The sequence below is a fragment of the Eleutherodactylus coqui genome, chromosome 5, assembly GCF_035609145.1.
Source record: "Eleutherodactylus coqui strain aEleCoq1 chromosome 5, aEleCoq1.hap1, whole genome shotgun sequence".
Lineage (NCBI taxonomy): Eukaryota > Metazoa > Chordata > Amphibia > Anura > Eleutherodactylidae > Eleutherodactylus > Eleutherodactylus coqui.
Window position 1 is genome coordinate 174,000,462 of NC_089841.1, and position 13,885 is coordinate 174,014,346.

Here is a 13,885-nt window from a genome sequence, read left to right on the forward strand (position 1 = left end):
TTTCCAGACAATGACAGTCTGTCATCGGTCAGCTAAAATGATCAGATATTGTTAAAAAATACCCAAGGAAATAAAGGCCCATTTACATACACAGATAATCTTTCAAAAGATTGGAAGATCAGCTATCGTTTTGCATAAAGTGCTAATTGGCACTAATTGCTATTAGTACTTTATCAGCTTCATTTGCATATGAGCTTGTGGGAGCTGTTGGGGAACTCAGCAGGAGGTCTGAGCTCTGTGATTAGCTCCATTGTTCAGCCTTGGTCTGCTAAGAGAAAACAATGTAATCTCTAGCTCCTCGTGGAGAATTCAGCACCATGGACAGCAGACACAGGGTGCAGTTCTGCTTATCAGCTGTTATGCTGGCGGGGCTGACAGCTGATAACAGCTGATACAGTGTTATCAGCTGTAATCAGCTTTCCCCTGGCAGAACACAGCGTGCGGTCCTGCTTATCAGCTGTTCTGCCAAACGATGCTTTTTAAGCAGAACTGAAAACCCTCGTTCGGCAGAAAATTTAAAGATGGGCACATTTAGACACAACGATTGTTGCTCAAAAGATGGCTTTTAAATGAATTTTGAGTGATAATCATTGTGTCTGAATGGGCCTTAACGCTTTAGTTGAAATCATCTGTCTTTCAGCTTTAGTCTAATGTGTATGGGCACCTTACTGGAGCTTTCAAAGGTCATATGGCACAAGGTGTAACTTTAAACATAAGTTTGTTTGAATGTCCAACATTCTGTGCTGAATTTATTTTATGATATATCTTTATCCAGGTAGTTGCTCTGTTTTCTTATAGATCTCCTTATCCTCTGCTTCCCTTAACAAAACTATATAGCTAAATAATAAAGTACGACTAGCTGCTAAAGGACGCTTAATACCTTGATGCATTTGGATTCATTATGGAGTTCAGTGAGAGTTCTATAAATCAGCCTACGTTCAGCCCATCTAGTTGTAGCTGGAAGCAATCAGAATGCTGTCATTTACCGTAAGGCTATGGTAATGTGAAACTAATCTGCACAAAATTTTGGACTTAGCACAAAAAGATATTCAAATTATATTATAGAATATGGCACATGATTGAAATGTCTCTTGTGTTTGACAGCATTGCCGATCTGTTCTATAGAAATAGGAACAATCTAATTGTGATTGATGGTTGACCTAGAAAAATGACATATCACAAGCTATGGAATCCAATTTTTTCTGGTGTGTTTGCATCTCAATGATTTCTCTTACTTTTGTCTAGACATAACATTATACTGTTCTAATTCTCAGCAGAATGTGTGGTAAAGTTGTCTCTAACACCACTAATACAATGATCAGTCACAAGTAAAATGAGCTCACGATACAATATTTTCAAGTCTTCCCCAATACACTGCAACTTGAAACTACGCTCAACATACAAACAGGCATAACGGTACTCAACAGATTCTGTCAAAATACCAGAAAGCATGACGAAAGTCTAATGCTTATGGTCAACCATGGCACCATGTAATAGAGTGGTCAAGTTTTGAGTTCCCCTTTTAAGAAATGATTGCAGCTCGTAGTGGTTGAATAGAAGATATCAGTCTACACAACATAATGGAAACAACAGCAACAACAGTAATATTTATTGGATGTGAACATTGACTTGCAGCAATGGTACCGATGGTGCCGATAGGTGGCACTGCAAAGGTATTGTTCCATCTACCCTATTTGCATATTACCCAGAGGAGCATGCATGGCCTTATAAGTCTACTTACTCACTGACCTTCTAGGTGCTCTTCCAAAGGAGAAAAGATAGTGTTCCTGACCCACATCACAGGCCTCTCACTAGCCAAGCCAGAAACCTATTGCACACTGATGAGAGGCAAAATTCCCGAAATAGCTGTCTGTGTATGGATTCTGGCTTGGCTTTCAATTCCCAGTCATTGTTATAAGGCTTGTGTATAGAGTCTAACATTGGCTTGCAGGAATGCTGCCTTCCAATATCTGGTGCTGCAGAGGTATTTGCATAGTATATTTGTCATACTGTATATAAAGTTTCAGTTTCTTGCAAATAAGAAAACATATTATCTAACATCTTCCCCAGGTAGTTTGTGTATAGAATGAACCGGTTGAACTGGACATCAACAGCGGATTTTACTCTGGCTGGCTTATCCAGTGATGAAAGAGGTCGGTTCTTTCTCTTTGTAATTTTCTTACTATTATACCTCATGTCACTTTACGGAAATCTCACCATTGCTACAACAATATGGGTGGAAAGAAAACTTCATACACCTATGTATTTCTTTTTGGGAAATCTGTCATTTCTGGACATCTGCTACTCATCAGTGACTGTTCCCAAGTTGCTGATGAGTCTCATAGGAGGAAGTTCAGAGATCTCCTACCGAGGATGTATGACTCAACTTTATTTTTATGTCTCCTGTTGTAGCACCGAGTGTTTACTTCTCTCAGTAATGGGATTTGACCGCTATGTGGCTATTTGCAATCCTCTGCACTACATGACAATTATGAATAAACAAAAGTGTGTCCAGTTAGCCACTAGTCTTTGGCTTGTGGGCTTTCTAACCTCAATTATACATACTGTTTTCACAGCACGGTTACCCTACTGTAAGTCACATCATATTTCTCACTTCTTCTGCGACATCCCCCCAATGCTTAAACTTGCATGTTCTGATATTTTCCTAAACCAACTACTCGTTCTAACCGCGGGAGGGTTTTTAGGTCTCAGCTCCTTTTTCCTCACCTTGGCATCTTATGTTAAAATAATCTCAACCATCTTAAAAATTCACACTAAAGTGGGTAGGAGCAGAGCATTTTCCACATGTGCTTCTCATCTGATTGTTGTCCTCATCTTCTTTGGAAGTATAAGCTTCATGTACATGAGACCAACATCAAAATATTCACTGGAGCAAGACCAGCTTGTATCTCTCCTGTATGCTGTAGTCACCCCTGCCCTGAATCCAGTCATCTACAGCCTAAGGAATAACGAGGTGAAAAGTGCCATGAAAAGGACAATAAATAAAATATTTTACAAAAAAATGTATTGATGAAATATCTAGCATTTTAGTTTGTTGAGCGAAATAGTTGTGTTTGCAATTTTGTTGCAGTTTTGCCCCAATCGTGATTGTGTTTTCTTTTTCTTTCCAAGGGCTGCTTCACATTTCGACTTTGCTAATGCATTGCGTATTTACACAACCGGAAATTGCTCGCACCCTCATATTTCTACGGCTCCGGCATATTTTTGTGTGCACAAATGCATTGCGTATTTACGAACACAAAAAGGAACGCACTAGATTGCATCGATTTCATGCGTCAATGTGCAATGAATTCACAGGTCACACGATTTCAAGCTAGGATATGCTGTGTATTTTTACACGTCATCACACATTATGTGAAATCAATGGGTTCTATTCACTGCATATTGGGTGTGCAAAAAGGGCAAATATTCTTCTTGCTTCTATGGTAAATCACAGACTCACTGATAAAACCTGTGTGACTTTACATATGGTTTACATGATCTGTGGTTTTCCCCATTAAGGGCGAGCACCCACTGGCGTTTGCGTTTCCCGCGGGAAAAAAACGCAGCGTTTTCGCCGCGTGTCCCGCGTTTTTTCCGCGCGTTTTTCGCGGCGTTTTCGCGGCTTTGCCATTAATTTCCATGGAGAAAAATAAGGACACATATGCAACTGACAGTTCCTATGTTAAAAACGCAAACGCAATGCAAAAAAAAACGCCAGTGGACAGGAACACATGTTATCTCTATGCCTGTGCAGGAAAAACGCAAAACGCAGGTAAAAAAACGCCAGTGGGTGCTCGCCCTAAGGCCAATTTCACATCAGCGTATTATGGAGACGTTTATTGTTGTCTGTGATTTTTTTGGTAAGTTGTCCAGAAAAAAAGGAAAAATTGAAGTTGGCAACCCTGGTCTAGATATTGCTGTTAAATCCTCATTTTTGTGCCCCCTGGTGTTCTTTTTTGGTAGTTGAAAGAATCTGTTTCTAGTGTGTCACTTCTTATTCGTAGGCCTGCACAATAGCCAGAGTAGTCGCTCCACCGCCCGAGTGCAAGAAAATTCTAGCGGTTGCATTGACCTACTTGCCATGTGTGTCTACGGGTACTGAACACATTAGGTGGATTTCTAAGGGCATTGTGTCACCCTGGCATGTGTTCATCTGTGAAACGCACATGTTTTTTGTCCAAAAAAAGGATGAAAATGCAGAATTTCACAGATCCAGAGGCTGTAATGGGTTAAATGCAGTCAGACTTTACAGACATTTGACTACGTTTAGCCTGATATGTTTTTATGCTGTTTTATTTTTTTGTAAGACTGAAGTGTAACCTGCTGTATTTATCTGTCCCCCCCCCCCCCCCCCAAAAAAAAAATGTACGGAAACGTATGGCTGTACATTTCCATACTCTTATCGTATACTTTTTTTTGTAAAGTGTTGAACTATAAAACTTTACTAAAAAAAGAGTTCCATTTCCAGATGATTGGAGCCACACAGAATGGAATTGTGGGCCGCATGTGGCCCCTGGGCCGCATTGTTGTGCATCCTTGGTAACATTCATGCATTTTAACACGTTTTTCGTGAACATTTCTCTTATACCTAAAACATACGTGAAAGAGCCAGTGTAAACAGGCCCTAAGAGGAAATTTTAAAAAACACCAGAGGGCGCTCTAACATCAATGTAACAGCAATATTTAAAAACTATTCCAATTGAAAAATTGTTTTGTTTTATGTGATCAAACACTAAATTAATAGTCGTGGAACTATTTTTTTAAAGTCCTACTTCTAAATATAAAACTGCAGCAGGTGGGAGTGGAAGTGGCTTTACAATGTTTAAAGGGGTTCTGACACAAATAATGTTTTTATGCTTTAGCAGCCATTGTTCCCTGGTCTGCCTAATGGACCCAGGGAACCCATGGTTTAATGGCTGCTAAAGCATAAAAAGATAATACTTACCTGTTCTTCTGTTGTTGTTGACATCAAGTGGGGGGTGGGGGGGTCATCTCCCGACAGGCGCTGTTCCTCCTCTTCTGTCTGCACGAGCCGCGCCGCTCCGGGATCGCGTGCATGCGCAGTGGAGAGGTGCCCTCTGACAGGAGTCAGGACGGGCTGCGTCTCCACTGCGCATGCGCAGCACTCCGGAGTTCAGCAGGACGGACGGGCCGCCCACAGCAAGCACTGCTTGTGACGTGCTTGCTGTGGCGGTCCGTCCGTTGACCTCGGAAGTGCCTGACGGACGGACTAGAGCAGGAAGCGGTCTTATTGACCGCTCCTGCTCTGCTTTAAAGGCACAGAAGAAGATGCCGGCTGGAGGGGACATGCCTGGCGATCGGGCCAGGCCAGGCAAGGTGAGTACAATTTTTTTTTTTTGGATGTCAGAACCTCTTTAAGATGTACACTAATTTTTAAAGGGAAAGCATCACATATTTTTGTGTTTCTAATCTGTTTTTATTTTCTTATTAAAGATTTTTTATTCTAATTTTTGTACATGATGATGTGGGCGGTCATCTTACCTGAGCTGCAGTTAACAGCATGTAGAGATATACTTAACAGCCACCTTGTAGGACTTACATACAGTAGATAAAAGGGGACCAAAGGACCTCTATGCAGAGATCACTGTGCAGGGAAGAGTAGGAGGTGAGCTATGACCATCATCTATTATGAATTGTGGCTCCTGTTTATTCTATATATAGGTGTCCCTTTCATTGTAATCATCCCAGTGACAGTAAGATGACTACTGAAAAGTTTTCTTTACCGAGCAAGAAGTCACAGCTTAATATTAGGCTCAGTGTGAAAACTGAAGGACTTTTTGTGATTTGATTTTTTTAATCTGTGTGCAGGTATAGTGCTAAGCAGCCAGTATAAGGAAGGTGTATGAGTGGTTGTTCATCAGTACCTTGCATCTGTGCAATGCTCTTCCATTTATCAGTCTGGCTGTCTCCATGTTGAGGGATGTGATGTGTATACCTGCCCTCTTGTATCAGTACATTGGTAAGTGTATCGCCACTTTCTGGGATTTTTTTATGACATAGGCCGCCTGCAGATTGGCGGGTCGGATCCTGCTGTGAGAATTCTCGCAGCAGGATGCGAGCCTTGCCCCTGCAGTAACTACCATCTCTTGGGGTTTTTGCCTTCCTCTGAATCAACAAGGAGATTGAAACAGGCTGAACTAGATGGACATTGTCTTCATTCAGCCTAACATACTATGTTACTATGTTACCGCGGCTCACCTCCTCCCTGCGTCTTCTCCTCTCTGCTATGTGCCGGCTGCCGCACGTACGCAAAGCGGAGCTTCTGCGAGGCTTGCAGAGAAATAGGACATGCCGCGATTTGTTTACCACACGTTTTCAATCGCTGCTGTCTGCATAGGATTGCATTATCTAATGCAATCCTATGCCAGCGTGCACAGGCGGAAATTCTGTGGGAAATCCCGCCGCAGAATTTCCACCCGTGTGAAGGACGTTATAGGAAATTACAAAGAAAATAGCCCAAATAGTCTTTAACAATATGTTAAACATAAAACCGTCATTTATAAAAGCGTCAGTAGTCATTTTCTGATGGCACATTCCCTAAGCCTGCCTGCCCATGGGCGATGATCCATGGGTGATAAATTGCCCGTGGATCACGCTCTCTAAAGCTTTCCTTAGCGTTGCTATGTAAAGCGCAGCGCTGGGGCCTGCGAGCGGAGAATCATAGCGATTCTCTGCTCAGGGGATTTAAATCGCGGCATGCTGCGATTGCCGCAATTCTCCGCAGTGAGCCTATCTATCAGATAGGCTCACCTCAGAGACCTGACAGCACTTCCCCCTCCTCCCCCGCGGTGGAATATAGCTAGCGATATTCCACCTTGGCCGTGGACAGGGGGGCCTTAAGGGTAAAAAAAAGGTGTGTGGTGGCACCAGAGGTAGTACTGATATTTTGAACATATCATAGAGTTCACACCCAAAGCTTGTCAGGAACAGCTCTCATTTAGGATGTCTAACAAGATGTATTTGAGCATTATTGACTCAAACTGTTCTATACTATTTTTCACTTTCAGATATTTTGAGATGTTGTTTAAATCCTCTTCCTATTTCAAAGGGCTGTGTATTTCTGTATCTCTTGTCATTGTCAATTTGACCCTGGGATGCATTGTACCTTTGTCTGTCTCAGTGTTGTCTCCCCAACTGTCATGGATGGGGAGACATGGTGCATGGCTAATGTAAGGTCTATCTAGCATGGACAGCACCTGGAAACAAAACGCTTGGTAGATAGAGGAAGACCGTTAATTTTGCCATACATTGGCAACCAGAAATGAGAACACATATCTCTGAGCCTGGCACTCTGAAGGGCATCTGTGGTGGGCAGTTGGTGGTTGGAATTTGCAGCTAAAGCATCATTGCTGCATAAAGCAGGAGTGTAAAGCACCTGAACAAGGTATGTAAGAAGTCTGTGGTGCAATTTATTCTCCAAGGAAGAGCAGTGAGGGTCGCAGCAACTCTTTATAGCCAATAACAAATGCAAAAATACAAGTCTCTGGATCCTGAGGCACCAGTAAATTTTGAGACAGAGCAAGGAAACTGTGGGATAATTACTTTTGCAGAAAATGAACAAATCTAGGAGGTAGTACCAATAATAACAAACAACCAAATTTCCATCTATTTATTTGAGCAGCACCCTCTATCTATCTGTTGTTGTTGTTGGCTGTTTCGTCATTCACAACCCTCAGTGATCCTAAAGGCTCCTCCCTCCATGTTTTCCGGTTTGCATTGCTTCTTTCAGTTGTGTGATATCCATGCCAGTATAGGCTCTGACAGTATCAGCCATCGTGTTCTTTGGCGGCCGGGTCTTCTTTTGTCACTGATCTGTCCAAGCATTATAGATTTTTCTAGCGACTCTGCTTGCATTACATAACCAAAATACTGCTCTCTCTTGTGGCCCCACAAAGAATTCACCCTCTGTGTTTCTCAAAGTAACAATGCTCCACTGTGGCACTACACAGTAATAGTGCGCCCCCTCTGGCCTCACAAACCAATTCTGCCTATATGAAGTTCCACAATTAGTAATGCTCCCTCTGGAATGCACATTTATATTGTTACAATAATTAAGGATATGTTTCATTAAGAAGATATATTGTGCTGAGTGAGGTGGTAGGAAATGACAAAGCTGGGCAGTCTTGAGAGACCTTCAAGGGTGTGAAATTTAAATGCACATGCGTGTGATATGTTTGGTGGAGAAAAGAGAAAGCTTCCAAGAGTAAAAAAAGCAGTCAGTGTTCAGGATATGACAGTTATGAAGTGCTTATGTCCATCAAGATCTATACCCATGGTGGCGAAATACTAAACTGCCTGAATCCTGGTGATTGTTTGCTAACAGAGAATGCTTTGCTATGACCACCACTAAGTCTCCAAGTTGTTCACCGGTGAGAATTATCATCTGGACTCTATTGTGCCTGCTTCATTTCATAAAAGCATCTCAAAAAGTCACGTGGCTCCAGTCATTCTATTCTCTGGAGCGACATTGCAGTTCTAAGTATACCTGTGGCAGAAGGGCATACACTGCGTGCGTCATGACCAAAGCTGCCAGGGTATTAGTGTATCTTGACGCCACCAGGAAGTCCTGGTGGAGCCAAGATTTCAGGGGGTGACGCCCCCTGTAGCTGATTGGCTGGCGGCATCGTTTCCCTGCAGGTCCTCGGTGCTCAGTAGAATACTGTACTCCGTCATGTATGCTCATTGCAGCCTTTCCAATTCAAGGAACAGAAGTGCATTGTTGGTTCGCTGCAGACACTGGCCCCCAGAAGCATGCTCATGTGTCAGGTTTCACCCCACCCCACCCCCTCCCCACCGGTCCCAGCAGCGTGCAAAGGTTCAGGAAGTTGTCCGCTGCTCACACTCCACTCCTTGTTGCTGCTGTGCTGCACTTCTCCGAACCTCTGCTGCTCACTGTAAGCCCCCCTGGACCTCCGCTGCTGACCTCCGCAGCTCACACTGCTTCCTTCCCTCCCCGCTACCTGCGGTCAGTTTCAGCGCTCCTGCAGTCACAGCTGAGATGTCAGCGATCATTGTCACCGGTCCTCCGGTGCACACACTGAACCTGGCATGCATATGAGGCAGCGCTCATTAATGGAGGAGAACAGTGGTGAAGTCGCTCCTGGCGGCAGAAGGACAGCGGGAAGGCTACTCCAGGGGTGAAAGGCAAGGATTGCAGGGGCCAGTGCCTCGGAACATCTTGCCGCCTAGGGAATTCCACAGTCCAGGTCTGATGAAATGACACCCCTGCTAAGCTGCTAGCAGCATGCATTACCTGCCACACAGACGCTACTAGAACCTTCAATACTTGAGCCAATCGGGAGCTACGGGTATGAGAGGGGCGTTCCTCCTGTCACATCCATATCTTCCAGTGGCGTCAAGATACACTAATACCAGTTGCAAGTAAGCATCACAAAGTGGCCAGACTTTACCCCAGAGTCACCCAGCCCATTCCGAGAACCTGATTGGTCCAAACCCACCGAATGGACTCTTTCACTTGCACTATTTTCTAGTAATTTAGCAGATTCTGCGGTGAAGGGCTCCAAATTGGACCTCTGACACAGATGTGAATGAGCTCTGAGAAAATTTTATGCATAAAGTTAGAGATCTTTCTAGAGTAGTGATACACAGGCAGGCAGAAAAAGGGTGGAGGGGGCACAGTAAACACAAGCCACAGAGAAAGATGAAAAAGTAGTGCTGGAGTGGACAGAGCACTGCAAATACTCACCAGCACTACATACCACAATTTGTAAGTGAACCAGGCACTCGCTGCTGATCGCTATGGCAGGCACCAGGCTCACTTACACATCCCCGATTGTGACTGGATTCTTTAGTTCGCACTGGCTGAAGTACTGTGCCCCCCTTCCGGACTTACACTTAACAGCACCCAGGGCACATGCCCCTCCCCAACGATACCCCTGATGTTTGATGCCTGGGAAAATTGCAAACTCTTTTGGGATTATGGGAGGGCTTTTTTTGTCTGGGAGCTTCAAGATATTGTACAAGTGTTATCAAGTATGTGAGTGTGTGTTAAATGGATGCCTAATAGCAGCATCTATTACCTAAAGGTTATAATGGCATCTGATCAATACATCCATATGAAAACGCTCACAAGGTATGCATTAAAAAGATCCCATTTTTATATATACGTGACAGATTTCATCATTAGGCAACCATCACAATCTCAGCTTAACCCACACATCCAGCCTTGGACCTACCCTCATGAGAACAAGTAAATCCAAATCCCCAGTGGGCCTTCAGCTAGAAGTGAGCTTCCTCACATGAGCATAGTACGGAGCTACACACCCACTGCAATACACAGTGATAGACAGAGTACAGTATCTCACACAGGTAATATTTGCATGTAACACTTCAGTGGGCCCCGTAGTATATCGCATATACTATATTTTTTACGATTTCTTTATCACCACAACCATAATGATCCGTCCTATACACCTAATGTGTTACTTAGTCCACACAGTGAATGTCAGAATGAAAAATATGTGTAAGAATTGCAGTTTTTTGGTCATCCCCCCCCCCCCAAAAAAACAAACCAAATTAAAAAATTATAAAAATGTTGTATGTACTAATGAAACTGATGGAATTGCTGTTTTTTCTATATCTTTTCCCTAAAAAAAACTTTAAATACATTATATGTACTTCAAAATGATGCTATTAAAAATACAACTCATTCTGCAAAAGACAAGTCCTTGTTTGGCTGTGTATATCGGAAAATTATAAAAATTATGGCTCTCAGAACGTAATGATACGAAAACTAAGAAAATCACAATGTCCTGGAGGCCTAAAATAGTTGCACCCTTAGGGCGCCCACTCACTGGCGTTTTTTTTCACTGCGAAATTCGCAGGTTTTTTTTTCTGCAGGGGGTCTATGGGACTTGTAATGTAAAAATCGCGATCGCGCAAAATCGCGATTTACCGCGATATCGCGATTTTGCGCAATCGCGATTTTAGCTTTGCATGTCCCATAGCCCAAAGAACCCTGCAGAAAAAAAAAAACGCTGCGAATTTCGCAGTAAAAAAACGCTAGTGGGTGGGCACCCTTAATGGGGTTAATGAAGCATATTTAGCCTAAGTTCCTAGTGCAGAATGGGCTGTAAATATGGCCCTGCACAAGCATACTTAGGCCAGGGCCAGACGTTGTGGATTTGTGATACAGCTTCTGCAATGCAAATCTGCTGCCATGTACAGTACCATTCAGATGAAGGAGCTTTTAATAATCCCATCCTTGTGTACCGTAGTGAAAAAAATCCCCATGGAAATCAAAGCACGCTGCAGATTTGCAGATCTACAGCATGCTTATTCTTGTGCAGGAAGATTTTCAAATTGGAATTCACTCTTTGCAATGTAGAAAGGATATAAGTAAGTGCCAAGTCCACAACCAAATCCATGACAGCCTGAAGATGTAACACATGCAGATTTTGTGAATCTGGTGTGGATTATTGGCCAAATCCATGGTGGAAATGATCTGCTGCATCGGTACCTACCCTTAAACAACAGGAGTCACTATCAGTCCCTCCTCTGCAGGCATGGATGGATCTCAGAGCGGGAGCCCTTTTCTGCACCCAGTTGTTCGCTTGCATTGCTGGAGGAAGACATGGAGCTGTACAATGTAGTTGTGGTCTCATATAATAGTACTTTTGAAAAAAATTACAGTCAAATTGTATTTTCAGTTTTGTTTTTTTTAAACCACATGCTAGGGTCTAACCACACTGCCTTGTTGCCTCTGTTTTACATATAGATTTTGGAAATGCATTCTGGCCTGACCGCAGGCCTCCTAATCCGAACTCCAAGCATCAAATACTAATATAATGCTAGGAGTTAGGGCTTATTACCGCGAGCGTATATCGGCCAGCGTTTTCACGGACGGCCATTATACGCTTCCATCTAAGCAGTTCTCCCTTCCCTCCTCCTCAGCGGTTTTCTATCTCTCTCCTCCACTCCTCATTTTCAATGGGGGGGGGGGGGCAGGGGCAAAGCGAAGCTATGTCCCGCTCTGTCTGACCCACTCCCATTGCTGGCTATAGACAAGAGGGGGGGAGGGGCAGGAGCTTAGCCCCACCCTGTTTCGCCCACTCCCATTGCAAATCACTTGGAGGGGAGGAGAGAAGCAGAGGGCTGGTGAGTAGGAGGGACAGCGTATATCAGCCAGGCGTGAAAACCCGGCCGATATACTCATGTCTGAAGAAGCCCTTAGGGTCAGGAGACCTGCAGTCATGCTGAAACACACTTCCAAATTCCATATGTAAAATGGAGGCAACATAAAGAAGTGGGGTTAGCTGCTCAGATGGATGCAGCCTGAATGCCTACTGGGTCCAACTGGATCTGTCCCATGGGTTAAGAACCACTGCTCTGGGAGACTTGGAGCAACCATGTAATAAATAGTCATTCATTCTTCTCAAGGGGGGGCCATGTAATATCATATGTCCTAACGAGGCCTCGACTATCCCCAGCTGCAACAGTTGGTTGCTGGGAGTTTGAGTTGTGTCAAAATGTGATTTTTAAGACAAACAAAGTAATCTTGTAGATATGATACTTTTTTAATGGCTCACAAAAATACATGATGTTACAGCAAGCTTTCAAAACTACTTTTGTTTTTACATCCGTCCTGATGAAGAAACCAAAGTAGTTTTAAGAAGTCTGATGAAGAAACCAAAATAGTTTTGAAAGCTTCCTGTAACATAATTTCTTTATTTACCATTCAAAGGTGTCATATCTTCAAGATTTACTTCTTTTGCTGAGAACAATCGCATGTTGTCCTACTGGCTAAAACAGTATCAACATTTTTCTTTGAGCTGTCAGATCTGTGATCACCAGCGAGTCCTTATTTAGAAAAGACAACCCCTGTAAGGTTGGGTTGACACATGGTATATAAGATGGCTTGGGGGTCCATGCAGCCAGTTTACTTAGTCCTCATTCACATGGGCATATTTTCAATCCGTGTGCTATCAATGTTTGTAACAGACTGAACACAGAAAGCACACATACCTATTAAAGCCAATGGGGCTATTCACACATGCATTTTTTACACGGACCGATGGAGCTCCATCTCGCACCTCTTAATACATTTGTCGCTTGTAGCTGGGTGAAAACTTCACTTAGACCAGCATATGAAATAATGGTCTAAGGAAGAAATAAACAGAGTATTTTATCCCTCTTTTTTGTGATTTCTAAAAAGATGAAGAGCTAATATTGCAGTAGCTGTTTGGGGTTATGTCCATTTCATCAGAGCGTATGATGTGGATCTGCCTACAGGGAGTTATAAACTGAGCATAAGCAAATTGGTTTTCTATCCCAATCATTGTTTTAAAGACCCGTATAAAGGGTCAGACATTGATTTGCGGGAAGGCAGCGTTCCAATAGGTGGCGCTGCAGAGGTATTGTTCCATCTTCCTTATTTGCATATATTTCCCATAGGAGCATGCAAGGCCTTATAAGTCTCCTCACTCACCATCGAGGTGCTCTCATTAAGGAAAGATGATACCCCTCCCAAAACTGAACATAAGTCACACCCCAACACAGTCCCACACCACAGATATACAGATTACCGCCACCACCTTCCAAGGTTGGGCTAATAGCACATACACAGGTATACCAAAACATGCACTACTCTGCAGCAGTCAAAAGGTTAACACACTCGGTACTAGTGTAGTATGACTCCACTGGAGGATATGGGTTGGGAGAGCTGAGATGCAGGTCATACCGACAGCTGCCAATTGGCTCCCGCATACACACCTTCATGGATTTCCCACGCCCACGTCCCAGCAAGCTCCGAGTAGAGCATTTTTCCCCCAGGACCTGTGTGATCTGCAGAGCATCCCTCATGGACAGGACATCTGTGTGGCAGGGACAGGAGACTGCAGCT

General features: G+C 43.5%; 1 protein-coding gene across 1 annotated transcript; it reads left to right on the top strand.

Moving 5' to 3' along the window:
• Nucleotides 1-2,086: 2,086 nt before the first annotated feature.
• On the top strand, nt 2,087-3,031 carry OR5AU1 (olfactory receptor family 5 subfamily AU member 1). Its single transcript, XM_066604971.1, has one exon. It carries the CDS (start codon nt 2,087-2,089, stop codon nt 3,029-3,031), a length of 945 nt encoding a protein of 314 aa, XP_066461068.1.
• The last annotated feature ends 10,854 nt before the right edge of the window (nt 3,032-13,885 follow it).